This window comes from Centrocercus urophasianus, unplaced genomic scaffold, assembly GCF_019232065.1.
Source record: "Centrocercus urophasianus isolate 14NV4802_14NV808 unplaced genomic scaffold, USGS_Curo_1.0 seq_1, whole genome shotgun sequence".
Lineage (NCBI taxonomy): Eukaryota > Metazoa > Chordata > Aves > Galliformes > Phasianidae > Centrocercus > Centrocercus urophasianus.
Window position 1 is genome coordinate 1942670 of NW_024884141.1, and position 16995 is coordinate 1959664.

Below are 16995 nucleotides of genomic sequence, written 5' to 3' on the forward strand. Positions count from 1 at the left end.
AGGTGAAGCAGGAAGGTGCCAGGCTCTGCTCAGGGAACCTGATGGTGGGTGTAGAAATGGCACGGAGTTGTACTGGGGAAAGTCAGTCTGGGCATTAAGAAAAATATCTTTATCATAAGGGCGAGCAGGCACTGGAACGGCTTGCTGGAGAGGTGGTTGATGTCAGTGCTCAAGAAACATAACACAGCGCCCTCAATAAAGTGGTTTAGCCCTGAAGAGATTGAGCAGTGGGGCTGGATCATCTCTAAGGGTCCATTTGCATGACTTGTGCTGTGACAGTTTTCCTAGCTTGTTAATGATTTGCTGCATATATATTATATAAACCATCTGCACAGCATTATTGGTAGTCTCTACATTTGCATGCTAGATAGCTACTGTGATATAAGTCATGGAGCTTTGTGCCTGGAGATGTGGCTAGGTGTCGCAGTAGTTCTGTAGTTCTTTTTTTTTTTGTGTGTGTGTTTGTTATCATGTGCTCAGTTTTAGTGGTGCTTGTGAAGGAATGAGATAGAAATGATTCTGCTTTTTTCAGTTTCCATCAGTCAGTGTTGCATGCTGGGCTAAGTTCATAGAATCATAGAGTAGCCGGGGTTGAAAAGGGCTACAATGCTCATCCAGTTCCAACCCTTTGCTAAGTGCAGGGTCGCCAACCACCAGACCAGGCTGCCCAGAGCCACATCCAGCCTGGCCTTGAATGCCTCCAGGGATGGGACATCCTGCTCACTAAGGTTTGATGGAGGGGGTTACATTCTTAAACATAAAGTTTGTGCAAACCTAAAAAAAGTGGTGGCTTGAAAGAGATGAACAAATAATACTGTACTCACACAGCAGAGCTGATGCAATTTCACTGTTTTTTAGTCTACCACAGAATCCATCAGTGTGTGTATGTTGATCAGCACATGCATTGAGTCAAGCTGGTGCTGCCTGTAGTCCATAGAATCATAGAATTGCTCAGGGTTGGAAAAGACCATCAAGTCCAACCACAACCTCAGCATACTACCCTAACTAACAACCCTCCGCTAAGTCATGTCCCCAAGCACCACATCCAAATGGTTTTTAAACACGTTCAGGGATGGTGACTCAACTTATTCAGCTGATGACGTGCATAGTATCAAACTAATTGTCTTATTTGGGACCAGGAATGTTTTCCCTGGAAGTCAGCCTGACAGGTCTGGTTCTGCCCCAGCCTTCTTTCAGCACATGGCTGTAGGGCAGAAGTGGCACACGACAGGAATCAGGAATACAGGCGTATTTCATCACACTGACTTGTTACTGCTGTGTGGGTGTTACTTGTCTTACTGTGAATGCACAAGTTTAGCTGTCTGAGGTCTGAAGTGCTGTGATCAGAGTTTCACCCAGATTCCCATATGTTTCCTGTTTCTAATCTGGAAATATCTGTATTTTCTGAATCTGAAAGGAGATCAAGAACCATAATATGTGGATGCAAAGAGGGAAATTGCAAAGTTCTGAAAGCTCTGGACATCTTCCCTGTGACAGTGCATGACTTGTTTTAAATTCCTTTTTGCTCTTGGTTGTTGTTTGTGCATCTAGAAGAGTGCTTCTTATAGGGGACTGAGACAGATGAGATTCACTGCTGGGCTACTTTAGAAGCTGAGAGTGCAAAACTGTTGGGAAAGCTGAGCTGTGTATGCCATCTCTAGAGCTGTGCCAGCATGCAGCCCAGCTGCTAGTAAGGGCCTTGGGCAGTGAGTGCTGTTAGATGCTTGCACAGACCAGATAGGACTGCATCTGCAGGCTGTCCTACTGTGTGAAGTTTCTCTCATAGCATAAGAACACTTAAGTTGTGCTGAGAAGGCAACGCCAGTTCTGGCATTGAGTTTCTTTTATTATTTTCCAGGTGTCTCTGAATTCTGTAAATTAAATTAAAAGAAATTATGTTCTGCCATGACACAAATGCTAAGTTCTTATGTGGGCTGGAATCTTCTTGATGAATAAAGACATCTTTAATACTAAGTACTTCGAACTTGAGTATTCTTTATCTGCAGAGAGCAAATCTGCTTGAGAAAGTGCAGTTACCTAACAGGGGCTTCATGTGAATAACATCCATACTGGTTTATATAGTAGAGATTGATAGAACATCAGCTATATGGTGAGCATTGGTTTTGTTAGGTCTTCTGTTCCCTTTCTAATCTCCTCCTTAGAGAGATGTGTATGCTGGGTAACATTTTGATTTTACAGCTTTGTCACTCGTTTTTAAATGGATGATATGCAGCATGTGGGCAGATGAGAAGCACAAGCTGCCTTGTGCCTGCTGGTCAGAAAGCAGCACAGTCAGGGTTATTTGTTAGCATCTGTGAAACTATTCCACACTCTTACTGATATTTTTCAGAAGAAAAAAAGAAAAGGTGATACTGTGTTGCAAAGGGTTATTTTGTTATCTTTTTTGTTCCATGAAATCATGATCTTGTAGTGCTATGAGGGGTGCATTCTTCCATGCCCTGGATTGCAGGTAAACTGTGGTTAGGAGGAGAGGTGGGGCAGCACAAGCAGTGTGAAATCGAAGGGAAGGAATATAGTGTCAGGGTTTCATGCAGTGGCAAACATTCATGGCATTTTCTAATACAGCTTTTCTTCACTTTGTGCTTTCTTACTTACGCTGGAAATCTGCAGTGTTTTGTAAGCATTGAAGAATTTTTCTACTTCTCTGTCTTAAAAAGAAAAGAATGTAGCTGAGAAACTGTAGAGAGGAGAGAAGAGCACTGGGAGGCAGGGAGCTGCTTCAGGCCACTCTTGGATACGTGATAGCGAACTGTTTGGAACAGTCACTTGACTCAGAATTGCAGTCCTTCATTCTTATAGTGAGTAACATCCCAAACTTTATCTGTCAGCATTAAGGTCATGATGCAGACCTCCCTTAGATACCCAAGTAAAGGAATCTGAGGATTCATCTGCTCCTTTTATATAGAATCTCCAAATTGAGTTGGAAGGGATCTAAAAGCCCACCCAACCTCCTACCATGGGCTGGTTGCTCCCCAGCAGCTCAGGCTGCCCAGGCCCCATCCAACCTGGCCTTGAGCACCTCCAGGGCTGGGGCACTCACAGCTCTCTGGGGAGCAGTGCCAAGGCCTCACTGCCCCCGAGTGTAAAATTTATTCCTAACTTCTTTTAGTTTAAAACTATTCCCTGTTGTCGTTTTACTAACAGATGATGTAAAAAATAAGTCTCCCTCCTGTATTGGACTGCAACGAGGTTTCCTCCCATAGTTCTGGAGATCTGCGAGCGTGTTTTCAATGAGACAGCTGTTTCTTGGATCTGACTCTGCAGGGTGCCTCACATAGCACAGGTTGCCGTGTAACCTTGTGCTCTGTCTGTTAGCACTCTCTTCATGGGCGTTAAAGCTTGCCAAGGAGGTAGCTACTGGGTTTCCTCATAGCCCTTTCCTTCCATGCTGGTGTCTGTTGCTACTGTCTGGTGCTAAGCCTTGAGCAGAGCGTTTGTTACAAAGCATTTGGCCTTCATCACAGTGACCTCCCAAATCACCCAAATGGGGTTTATCCCTATGGGAATGAGGAAATGCCATGGGCTGACATGTTTCAGAATCTCTCTTGCCTATTTCAACTGTAAGAGTACTTCTTGTAACTGTGGAGAGCTGGAAGGGAATACAAGGTGGAGTCTGGAAGTATTACTGGTGTTCATTCCACGTAATCACACTATAAGTGGTGGGGTGAAGGGGAGGAACTTGCTGTGTAACCTGCTTTTGTCAGGTTTTGGCTGTACGTGGTATTTAGCGTAGTTGATGTCTGTAAAGCACTGTGGAGATGATGGGCATTATCTGTTTTTGATGTGCATGCCTCAAGCCACATTGCTTTTACATGTGCAGCTCCTTCAGTTATCATAAGCAGTGTTTCCTCAGCCTGACCTGTGTGGTGGTGTTCCTGATTCTTTTCTGCCTTTGAGTTGAGTAGTAAGGAGAAGGGAAAGTGAAAAACTAGTGTAAAAATAAAACTTATTGGAGATGCTACAGAATTAACCATTAGCTTTTGATTTGACACTGCTTTATAACAATACCAATATTTTCAAAATTTTGTATATTTAAAAGAGATATAAAAGTATAAAATGCTTCTTCAGAGGAAACCAGACTTTACGCTTCAGCTCAAAGGTTGTGTTCTTTAGAAAGAAAAAAATTCTTCTGTTTCACATGTTCACAACCTTTGTACAGTAGACTGGAAATAGCTGAGGAGGTGGCAACAAGTAATCTGGTGTTTAGCCTGCATTAAGACTTTGCAACAGAAAGATTATCTGGATTGCACTGTTGCCTAATCTATTATGGCTTAAGCAGTCTTGACATGTGATGAAGTGGTGTGTTAATCTATTTTCAGAAGTCTGTTTGTGCATATGTTTCTCCTTAATTCAGGCTTTGTTTTGGGCACTTATTTTGGCAGAGCTCTCTTATGGTTAGTTACAGCAGAATCATAGAATCACAAGTTTGGAAGGGACCTGCAAGATCATCTAGTTCAGCTGTCCTCCCATTACCCTTGCTCCCACAAGCCACTAGACCGTATCTCATAGGTTCTCATCCAGATAAACGCCTCATCCTATCTCTGTATCTAAAACACCTTGCTGTTCAGTGCAGGTGGGCTGGTTTTGAGAAGAACAATTCCTTCCCCCGTGTCTTTGAATTGAGAAACCAAGTCCTCAAGGGGTGCTACTGACCAACAGGCTGCCTGCTGTTCTCATCAGCACTTGTAGTTTTAAGCTCTTTCTGTCTGCAGTTTCCCGACTGTAAGCATTGGTTGAAAGCTCTGACTATTTTGAGAGTCCTTGAGAAACCAGTGCAGATGAACATGATAATGCTATTAAAAACAAAAATCTGTCTGTCAGTGCATTCTAAGTTCATGGAACCATGGAGATTTGGAGGCCACGTGGTTCCAGCTTCGTGCGCAAGGCAGGACAAGTCGGATGGGTGTGTTTGGGGCATTTCCTGGTCTGAGCTTTGGAGGATTCTGGTGTTGGAGAGTCCACAACCTTTTAGGGCAGTCCATTCAGATATTCAGCCACCTCAAAGGGTAATATTTTTTATTCTGTCTAATCTGAGTGTACAGAATTTGAATTGTCTGTTGCCTTTCGTCTTAGCTGTGCTCTTCTGAGAAAAAATCTGGCTCCTTGTTCTAATAGTTGCAAGATTTCAGTAGACAAGAAGGATTTTGAGGATGTGTTATATTTGAGCCTTCATCTAACAGTTCTTCATAACATAAATTCAGCTGACCAAGAGAGCGCTTGTTTTTCAGATCCAACCTGGTTTCTACGTCAGGCATACGTAACGTGATGTTTTCACGTAGCGTTTCTATACAATTTCTCAAGAATGTGTTCTTCTTTTAGCAAACAGTGAAAAAGTTTTGGAGGACTTGGAGTCGTTTGGTAGGATTAGAAACCTTTAGAAATGCATCAGCACTTTGTAGGCACAGTGTAGGGGCCATATCTGGATCGCTTAGTGCATTGCTTAGTGGTATGCTGGCCTTTGTTATGAGGTGCTCCAATTGCCTGAAAGACAAGTCTTTGTGAGTTTATTACATCTTAAAGTTCTGCTATCTGGCAGACAACCTTTCTGACTATTATGGCCAATGGTAACAAGGTAGTAAAACCTCTCTCACAGTTTCCACTTAGGCTTATGTGGCGTATTTCCTGGTATAAACACTGTAATATCTGGAACAAGTTTAAAGGAAATCTTTGTGGTATTGTTTGTAAAACCAGCAAATTTAAGGAGATTTGATTTACTACTTAAATGGGCGTATTTCATTTTGCTTTTTTCTTTTTTCTTTACAATGTGCAAGAAAGAACCTAATTGAATTAAAGTTTGTCCTCCCTTTTTTCTTCCTCCTCCCTCAGATTGCAGCTATTCTCAGGAAACGAAAACTTGACTATTATTTGCACAAACTGCTACCTGAGATCTTGCAATCAACTTCCTTTCTGACAGCAAATGGGACCTTGTATATTGCTTGCTTTTGCATTCTAAGGTTGGTATACTGTCCTAAAAATTAAATGTAACAGGAATGTAACTTCTTAGCTTATAGAATAGTAACTTAAAAAAAAAAAAGAAAAGACAACCACACAATTTGTAATGGGTAGGAGAAAGACAGCAACACCTGTGCTTTCTGATTTTTGCAATTGACTGTGCACAATATGCACCTTCCCCCCCCCCCCCCCCCCCCCTTGCTTATGTAAATGTTTTTAAAATCAGCAAACAAGGCAATATATTCACATGGTTTCCTTCTCCATTTGTTACTGATTCCAAATGCATGGGTGCAGGAAATGCAGGTGAATTGTAAGGGTTATCTAAGGAAATCTGATTTTTCTCTCAAAAAATGTTTGAATGCAAACAGACTTTTCAAACCGTGGGTCACAAGATTGGAAAGCATAATTTTTCTGATAATGTAACTGCTGTTCTTTGTAGAGCAAGCCTGTGTTTGGTGATGATTTGGTGATCAGTGTAGCATTACGAATTGCAACTGGAATTGAAATTGACAAGATTACTTTCTAGGATTGTTAAAGGGGAATGGTTTCCTATCTTCTAGGAATTAGTAAATCATGTAGTTAAAGTGTATTGGGGGGGAAAAAAGGGATAAATTGTCAGTTTTCCTAATTGGGAGAAGTTGCCAGTAACGTTCCTGCAGTGTAACTTGTTCTATATATAGCTACAGCATCTGGAAAAAAGAATTTACTTTGGGATTATGCAAGATTATTTATGATAAGAAAATACAAAACTTATAGTCAGCCATTTCAGAAAAATCTCTTGATTTTTTAGGGGAAAAATATGAAGCTTGATAGAGAAAAGTGCAAAATAATCAACTGGGAGGAAGAGAGCAATTCTATCCTATTCACACAGGGATGGGATTTAAACTGGGGACTAAATTAATCAAGGAGATGCTTGGGAGTCATCAAGGATAGGTTCTGTGAACAAGTCAGCTGAACAAGTTGAATATGATCAAGAAAACAATTCTTATGAAGAGAGAAACCAGTGGGAACAAACCAATGAGCAGTATTAAATACATGATATTTTTAGAAACTTTGTGTTGTATACCTTTATAAAGAGCTACTTCTGAGCTCCTAATGTAGATTAATTAATCACTTGGATTTTGCTTAGTATTAAGTTGTCTTGCAGCTTAAGCCGTGTAAGCTTCCTTCTCTAATCTAATGGCAGGATGACAGGATGGAGAGGTGCAATTGCAACTTCACTGCTTTTTTGGTACTACTCCATGTGAGGTGGTTGTTTTATTTGAAGTATTTGCTTGAACTTCTGATTCTTTGAGTTAATCACTGTGTGACGTGGGAAATGTTGAACTTCCTGTAGTAGCCTCTCAGAGAGAAAACAACAATTTCATTTTCCAGTGCAGAATGCCATTTGGTACTGCATCACAGAATGGCAGTGTTGGAAGGGACCTCAAGGATCGTGAAGCTCCAACCTCCCTGCCACAGCCAGGCCCACCAACCTCCACATTTAATACCAGACCAGGCTGCCCAGGGCCCCATCCAACCTGGCCTTGAACACCTCCAGGGACGGGGCGTCCACAGCCTCTCCAGGGAGATGTTCCAGCACCTCACCACTCTCATAGTAAAGAAAACTGTATGTTTGAATCCATCAAAGAAATAGCAGAACACCATATATATGTTGTTTAACTGCAGCCTGAATGTTTTTGAAGTCAAGCTATGACCTTTCATAAAAAGACTTTAGAGACCAGATCCTTTAGGTCTGATTCTGGATAATGGTAAGAGATGAAATGGGATGTGTATCATTTTTCTGTCTTTTTATCTGCAAGGTTTGTTGTGGCTTTGTTTTTTTTTTTTTTTGTCTTACCCAAAAAGTTCAAGTCTCTAAGGAGGTGTGTTTGTTCTATTGACATCTGAGGTTCCCAGAGCTCTGAGCTGATGCAGCATTTCCTGCAGACTTTGTGCTTGAGTAGGAGAGTTTCTAGAAAGCAGGAGCAGCAGTGACAAAGAGGCAGAGTTGTCCAGCAGTCCCCATGCAGTCAGCTCTTGGAATTCTAGAGTAGAGCAGCTGGTTAAAGGGTTTGTAGCTGGACATGTTAACTCATTTACCTGCACAATTCTTGCTCTGACAAAGGGTTGTGTATTTCCTTATATTTTTGCACCTGGCAATGTGTTGGTAGGCACGTTAAGGATCTCCTGGATAAAGCGACCACTTCATTTTTTTGTACATATACTGAAGTCTCAGGGATTCTTCATGCTGTTTTATACTATATTCTGTAGAAAATACCTTTTATTCTCCCAGTAGCAATTGAAAGACCTAAATATGAAATGTAATTGTCAGTGGGATGTTTGGCTTGTGCTAATGTGTGGTTTTGATGCTCTTGTATTATTTCCTTTCTTTCCACTGAGGAAAACTTGCAAAAACTGCAGATACATCTGAGGGTGTAATATTTTAGACAAGAAAATGCAATTTAAATGATTTCAGTAATTGTTGAATATTCTCTCCTTTTCATTAATGAGTAAAATTTCATAACAATCCAAGTTCAGTTTCAGCAGTGACGTGGGCTCTGGGTAGGTGTTCTCATTCTAAAAGGCATCACTAAGTGAAGTTGGCTGCTTTTTAAATTTGTTTTCATTCTTGAAGTGAAATAGTGAATGTGTGCAGCCTGCTCTATTGGCAGAGCTGTGGAGGTGGTGATCCATGTTACGGATGTGTGACAGCTCAGCTGTGGCTGTAATCTGTTTGCTGAGGTGATGCAGTTAGACTACATCTGTCTGCGCTTCAGAAAGAAGTCCTTCGCTCCTCCACTGACAGGCATTACAACAGTTAAAAGATGGGTGTGAGTTTTAGGTTTTCAGTTCTATTAAATTAATGCAACACCTCATGAAGTCGTGGCTCAGTTAGCCTTGCAGCTAGAGTCATTCAGTTCATCTGTGTACGTACAGCTTTCCACTAATTTGCTTGGTTCAATTCAGCTGTGTGTATCAACCAGCCTTTCAGCTTTGGGTACAGTTTCACGATGAGAAATTAGATGAATAATTAGGAAGAGAACACAGGCTTCTCATTCCATTATGCTGCCTCAGACTATGTAAGAACTATGTAAAAACAAACATATAAATAATAATAAAATGTTGCTTTCGTTTATTCCAGCAGAACTTTAAATTTTCCACTTTATGATTGGACATCTAAATTTTCAGTGACTTTTATTGTGTAAAATACTGCTTTTACCTAAATCTCATCACACTGAACATAGAATGATAGAATGGCCTGGGTTGAAAAGGACCACAATGGTCTTCTAATTTCAACCGCACTGCTATGTGCAGGATCGCCAACCAGCAGACCAGGCTGCCCAGAGCCACATCCAGCCTGGCCTTGAAAATGTGTAGCATTCGTGGAGTGATTCTAATCCATGCAGGCAGAGCAAGTTCCTGTTTTTTTTTTTTTTTCCCACAGAAAAGGCATTTGTTCTGTTATTTAACAGATGTGTCTGGTAGGATGTGTTCATACTTATTAGGATGCTTCAGATGGCTTCTCTGAAACTTCATACAGTCACTGCTTTCCAAGAGAGTCCTAATAATGAACTTTAGCTACTGCAGCCTTTGGCATTGTCATCCAGAGGAATCATCCTTTTTCAGCCGTGGGAATGAGTAGTGTGTGAAATTTTCATTACATCACTGGTTTTGGTGATACACTGACTTTTTTTTTTCTCTTCTGAACGTAAGCTGGCATTGCTCACTGCTCATGTTATTTTAGCAGCAGAAGTATGAAATGAGGCTGATCTGCAGCAAGAATGAAAGTGATCTAAGCCAGGTGGAAGTGATGAATAATCTTAGTTCTCTCTATCAATGTGAAATTTCATATAAGAAAATCATGTTTGTATTTTGCTTTATTTTTAGAAGGGAAGACCCCACTGTATTTTCCTCAAATAATAGTGCTTATCAGCCACAGTGTAACCAAAGTGTATTCCTTATCAAATTTCAGGACTGGCTGACTGTTGCTCACTTCTGTGCTCAGCCCAAGTCAGTTGGAAGGTGCAGGTGTTTGGAGCAGATCAAGTGGTGGAGGCCACTGTCTGTGACAAGCGTTTTGGTTCTCCTATTCTTTCAGCAACCAATTTATAGAAATATCTTCCTAGACGATGTCTGTATTTGAAGAACTCTTTCTTTCAGCTCTTGGAAGAGTTTTTATGGCTGAAATAGTGTGAACTCTGAGTGAAAACCAGATCTGGTTGCAAAAAGTGAGAGCTTTCCCACTGGTCTTAGTAGATCTGGGATTTCTCTCTTGGTTCCAGCTGTAATTAATTCCTTGACTTACAATAAGTGAGTGATTTACTGTTTTTAGCAACAGTTTACCTATCTGTCTTCGGAGCACGTTGTATAGTAGAACAATTTGATTTGATTTCTCACTGGACTGCATTCCCACATTCCACAAGGCACATCATCCTAAGGAGATGTGTGCAGACAAATAGCAGAGAAAGGAGCTGCAAGGTTGGAATTAGTACCTGCAGCTTTTCAGAAACGTCTCTTGGAAGTATTGCTTTCCTTAAATTAAAGTAATCCTTTAATTGAGATGGATGCACTCATGAAGTTTTAGGTGTGTAATGTTAAGAGAGAGAGTATCCTCTCTGGGAACCCCTTTGAGAAGAACTATTCAACTGTAAGCAATAGTTAGTATTTATCTGTAAGCACTGATGAATGTAAAATACGATCTTTTTAAATAAATGTACATCAATATTGTGGTTACTTTGCATGTAACACATGTATAAATTACATTTTCAGGAAACTACTTGGAAAATTCTACTTTTGGTCTCCTGGCTTTGGTGCTGCTTTACCAGCTTCTTATATGGCTATTCTCATCGAAAGGAAAAGCAGGTACAGTTCATGTTAATGGATTTTCTGTATTATATAATACTATTTCTTGTTTTGGTCATCTGACAGTTCAGTTGCTTTTTTCCCTTCAAATCCTGAAGTGTTCTCCATTTGAGCTAATATCCTTTGCAGCCTCAGTATAGGAGGCTATAGTGAAAAAATCTTTTTGCCAAAGATCTGTTCCTTACTTATTTATTTGTTAACATGAAGGAGTAATAGGATAATGGGGGATGGAGGGCAGACTGAATGTCTCAAAGAGCTGAAATAATCCAAACTGAAAGAAATGTAATGATAAAGAGAGCAGAGGTTTTTGCTCATAAAACGATGCCAGCTATGAGCACGAAATTCATTAGGAAGAGCATGGAGTTGGGAGAGGAAAGCTCTGAGTGATCCAAGGGTAGCTGGAAGCTGCCATTTATCCTGTGGCTGTGAGAAATGGCAGATGAAATCTGGGTTGTGAAGGTTGAATGTCTTGAAATGCAACTGCCATTGGTAGTTTGCATGAATAAAGGAAACTACAATGCTTAATTTAATATGGGATGAGATGGATGCCCTGTCCCTGGAGGTGTTCAAGGCCAGGTTGGATGTGGCCCTGGGCAGCCTGGTCTAGTATTAAACTGGGAGGTTGGGAACTCTGCCTGCGGTGGGTGGTTGGAGCTTCATGATCTTTGAGGTCCCTTCCAACTCAAGCCATTCTGTGATTCTATGTTTTGGTCATCTAGTTTGTGTGCCTTTTATTTGAAGTAGAGGTGGTACTGTGTAGTAAAGTGTGGTAGAAGAAATTATTCTTTACAGAAAAAAGAGGTTTTAGTCCTAGAGATGATGTGAGCAGACTTCTATGATGTCTATGAATGTCTGAAAATTCCATATGCAGTCATTTCAAAATAACTGCAAATACATGTATGTGTTGTCACCTACCTGTCAAGCCCTAACTCTGAACTTCAGTCGTGGAGTTAAGCAGTACCCAACCTGAATTTTAAGTAAGACTGACAGAGTTCTCTCCTCTGAAAATAACATATTACCTATTGTTTTTTGGAAACTGAAGAATGCTCCTTTATATGTAAGAAGTTCTGGAAAGGTGGTGGTGCTTCTAAATTGGATTATTGAAAGTAGCTATAAAGGAAAAGGATCACAAAATTATGACTGTATTAATTTATTTAGGAAATTGAACTTTTTTTTTTTTTTATTCCTTTTCAGCTGATTGGTTTTCCTCTTCCTATGGTTACTTCATAAAAGGGCAGATACCTTTGGTGCATCTTTTTGTATTTACTCAGACTCTGGAACTGTTTTGGCATCAGTATTTCATTTTACAGTGCAAGCAAATGCATATTGCACCTTTAATTAGAATCACTTTTCTTACAGACCTGTTACAATGTGAGTGCTTCATACGTCAGGCTTCTGCTATTTCTAGACGAGATTAGATGGACTACCAGCCTTATTTCTTCCCACTTATGAGTTTCCTGTAGCTTTCAGAATATTCTTGAGCTAAGAGCTATAACTACTGGTAAGACCAAACTATATGGAGTTTTTATATGACAGTGGAACAGCTGTGAAGATCTTGCAAACTGAAAACTTCTGAAGTGCAGAAAGAGAGTCTGTAAGCAAATATTATGCCAAATGGCAATTTTTAAAAGCCTTGGTGGCAAAGCAAGAAAACTTTAATGCTTTAGCAAGCACCTATTTCACTTCTGAGATTTGGAAGCAATAAGAGCTGAAATAGGGTTGTATGAAAACAATGAAAGTAGATAAAACATGTATGTGTATGGTATCGTGGGTATTGTTAGCATCAGTGTGGCCAGCAAGTCAAGGAGGTGATCCTCCCCTGCTGCTCTGCCCTGCTGAGGACACATCTGGATTACTGCTTCTGGTTCTGGGCTCCCCAGGTACTGCACTGTTATTCCTCCAGCGTTGGTAACATTTAGAAAATGTATTTTATCTTTTGCTGAATAACTACGGTTTGGGACATGAAGGAAATTTAGATGTAGTTCTGTAGGAAATGAGGTGATCGTGCTGTTGGGCAGGAAACATACCTGCTGCTGTGAAGGGAGCTTGAATGTGAGCAGTCACTGTTACTAATGACAGAAGTAGATGAATGGCATTGAAAAGTAATTGGCAAACTTAATTAGCTAAAAATATGGAAATATTTGGTGTGTGACTGTACAATGTGGGAACTGCTGTTGCTGACAGACCCAGTGAGACAGGACTTTGATTTGAGAACTGTTTGTTTGGTAGCTTCACTTAAAGGCACAATCAAAATGTAATGGACTTCTGTAGCCTTTTAGATAGGTGGAAAGAAAAGGACAAGGAGATATGGTGCCATTTTTAGTCATTTGCAGAGTAGCTTTCAACAAAGTGTATGGAGAAGTCTTGATTTTAGTTGATAAATATATCTTTTATCCTTTAAATTGTGCCTGGCAGCGCCATCAGATTTACTCACTCAATCTCTTCCCAAGTGGAGACCCTATTTTAAGTGCCTCACTGGCATTTGCTTGCACAGCATGCTTGTAAAATCAGGCTGTTGAATATTGCTGTACCTGTGTACCAGTCTTGCAGGATAATGGGAAAACGAGATGGGCAGGCAGTCCTGCAGAGAGCAGCTCTGTGTAGCATAAACCTGTAAGGGGGCTGTGTTTTCTAAGGGTCTGTAGGACTAGTTTGGTGATGGTTCATGTCTTTGTAACAAGTAACTTAAGTTTTCATGGACTCAGAGAATGGCCTGGGTTGAAAAGGACCACAATGCTCATCCAGTTCCAACCCCCTGCTATGTGCAGGTCGCCAACCACCAGACCAGGCTGCCCAGAGCCACATCCAGCCTGGCCTTGAATGCCTCCAGGGATGGGGCATCCACAGCCTCTTTGGGCAACCTGTTCCAGTGCATCACCAACCTGTGTGAAAAACTTCCTCCTAATATCCAACCATTGCTATTTTCATGGCATTGGTGATGGGAAAAGGAGGTGGGATTGAACAGAAGTGTCAAAGATACTCAGAACGTGATCTGCATTGTGTTATACTGTTATTTTTCTGTAAGGACATAAGTTGTGCTTGAATTTATCCATGTGGATTCTATTTTCTGAGTACATGGTATGACTGTTGTGGCCAAGGATGTAGTTTGTTGGGGCCTGTGGAAAGGGCAAGCAATAAAACCACTTGTAAATCATGATGGTTGCTTGGGATTGGGGTGTATGAATGTTCTGTGATAGAAAATGAGTCACATTATTTTGATTAAGGAAAATGCTTTGATAAGAATGATTTCTTAGATTTTAATTGGATGTAGACAGAAAAAAGCTGTGAATATTTGGGTTTGCTTTTAGTGTGTTGATCATATTCTAACCCTTTGGTGCCCCACTCCTGTGGAGGTAACACAGAGTTTCTGCCCCTTTCTCGTGCTCCCTACAGCACGGAGTGCCTGCTAGAGTAGGAGGACGCATTACTGAGCAATACTCAGTTTGTAAGGTAATATCTGCTGACTCTTAGCTGCATAGCTGGTGTGTGCTTCATGTTCTGAGAAGTGCACAGGGTTGGAGCTTCTTACCATTAAGTTATTGGTGTCAGTCCTACCATCTTACTTCTTTTCTGTCTCTGTGACTGATAGATGTGATAAAAGCCAAAAGAAATAAAGTGTTATGTATGTTATGGCTTTTTGACGTGCACATAAGAAGTTCGTGGTGAAATGTACTGAGTTCACCAGAATATACATCCTTCTAATTCACTTTATTTGTCCGTTCCTTCAACATTTTAGTTACTCTTCAGATATAACTGTTAAAATAATAACATAGTATTAGTGAGTGTTAATATCTGTATAAAATATTTACAGTACTATTATAAGTGTATTGAAAGTAACATTTTGGTTTGCTTGTTCACTTTTTTTACATGTTGCATTAAGTCTAGTATAGTGGTTGGTGACCCTGCACATAGCAGGGATGGATGGTCGTTATGGTCCTTTTCAACCCAGGCCACTCTATGATTCTGTGATAAGTAGGTGCAGTTTTCTTGTCCCAGAATTTAATTTTGGAGTGTTGGATATTAAAGGTCTGTTGTGTCTCTCCAGAAGCAGAGGCGGCTCAGGTATGTTCATTTCATTAAGCCTGCTCAGGGAATCATCACATTCATCTCATTAGTCTCTGTTCAGAGTCGTTTTAGAGCACACTCCCCAGTTACTGCTGCTGAGTTTGTCTCAAGCTCTCTGTAAGAAGCACTTCTGCTGGTTTCTAACTTTGAAAAATAACTATTTTACTCATGTCCTTTGGCTTCTGTTTGTAATTCTAAGCTTTTTAATGTCTAGTAAGCGCTATCAGGAAGCCTGGAGCTCCCTGTTGAGGTGGGAGCAGCTCAGACCCAGCGATGCTGCGCTGCTGTGCTGTGGGACACTGGGGCTGCCAGGAGGTGAGGAAGTAACTGAGCCTCCTCGTTAAAGTTGTTGTGAATGAAGCTGCTGAAATGTGCTGTGAGACTTGGCCACAGCCTGTGTATTGCTGGAAGTGTGACCAGATGGGCTGGGCTGTACCGTTCCGATTCCTGAGACAAAGGAGTCTGGCTGTTCAGTGAGCACCATTACTTCAGACATCTGTGATTAATTTTTTGCAAAGAAAAGAGTGATGCTTCCCCAAGTCTTTCATAAGCCTGCTAGTTCTGCAAGTTCTATTTTACTGGTAGCTAAATGGTTAATTTAAGTTTGTTTAAACTCTTGCTTTAAAAAAATAATTTCTTAAAGAGTTTTAAGAGTTACAAGTGATGCTTTAAAAGGGGTACAGTTACGGTTTTAATGAAATTAATTATCTTACTGCCCAGCTAACTTTTTTTCTGCCTTTGGTAAGCAATTAAGACAGAGAAACTGCAACTACATTCCCCTGTAAGCTGTGGGGTGGCTCCAAAGAGACCCTTCTGGGATTGCCCCCACCACCCCACTGGCCAACAAATGTTTATGTATGGGCTGTTAACATTACAGTGGCGCCTGTCTCGTCTCTACGGGTATGGCTGTGTCACTGATGGTGTTATAAAACCTGAGATTTAGGGCTTTTGTAATTTGGTTGTAAAATCTTGCTCTGGGCTACTATTGGCAGCAAGTTGTAGTAGAGAACGTCGAGTGTTTTTTTCTTCAAGTTGCATGTACTGGACTCATTGCAGGGGAGTTGGACTGCATGACATTTGAAGGTCCCTTCCAACTTTAAGGATTCTATGATTCTATCTGTACATAGAAGGTGATGCAGTGCAACAGTGTGTGTTAATAGAGGATACCTCTGCATGTGTATTTGTGTTCTTGGAAACGTGTTGCTTAGAAAAAGAATGGAAGCATTTCTAGAAGAACCATGCGGTGCTTTTAGAGTTTTATGCACGTTAACCTGATGGCATGCTGTCACTCACTGGGGCTTCTCCCTAGCCACAACTGCCATTAACCTAAGTACATTACAAGGGTAGTAATAAAATCTATGTTGTAAATAAATACATACATAAATTGATACTTTTTCTTTTTTTGGGGGGGAGGGGGGACGGTTTGTAGAATTCTCCTTTCAAATCCAAACTTGTTAATATGTACTCTGTCCCTGGAGATGTTCAAGACCAGGTTGGATGGGGCCCTGGGTAGACTGGTCTAGTACCAAACCTGGAGGCTGGTGGCCCTGCCTATGGCAGGGGGGTTGGAACTTGGTGATCCTCGGGGGGTCCCTTCCAACCCAAGCCTAGGATTCTATGATTTTTGCATGGATACATTTTGACCTGGGATGATAATTTCCTTTCTCAGTGTTTTATGATTATCCAGTTCGATGCTGTATTTTTAGGAAGCTGCCAGTTTGGCAAGAGAAGGAGAGAATAATAGGCAAACAATCTCTTAACGTTACAACTGTATTTGCAAGCCTTAGTCTTGCTTGCTACAGGTAAGGAATTGAGACAGCAAGCTATTCTGTGTGATGATGAAAAAGCCTCAGGTTTGGATCACTCACTGGGTATTCTGTACCATACCTGGTAAGCAGAGATGGCAGGGAAATAAATTATTTTGGACTTTTACCCCTGTAAAATGATTACTATTCTGAAATGCTGCAGAAGTGAAGTTAGTGGGAATGCTTTTTCTTTCTAAACCAAAATACATTAAAATCTATTGCTTTTCAGCAACTCTTTTTATGAAAGCCAACAACAGAGATCTGCATTTTTATAGGAACAGCATGTAAACATTTGAACATGGAGTGC

The 16995-nt window shown here is 40.8% G+C and overlaps 1 protein-coding gene across 2 annotated transcripts in view; it reads left to right on the forward strand.

The window, feature by feature from the left end:
• Positions 1–16995, forward strand: part of TMEM135 (transmembrane protein 135) — a 166416-nt gene that overhangs the window by 8014 nt on the left and 141407 nt on the right. The window contains exons 2-3 of one of the 2 annotated variants that reach the window (XM_042810212.1): positions 5848–5975; positions 10726–10818. In XM_042810212.1, the coding sequence (XP_042666146.1) occupies positions 5848–5975; positions 10726–10818 (221 nt within the window). The remainder of the gene's footprint in view (positions 1–5847; positions 5976–10725; positions 10819–16995) is intronic. The other variant, XM_042810295.1, reaches the window with a different exon arrangement.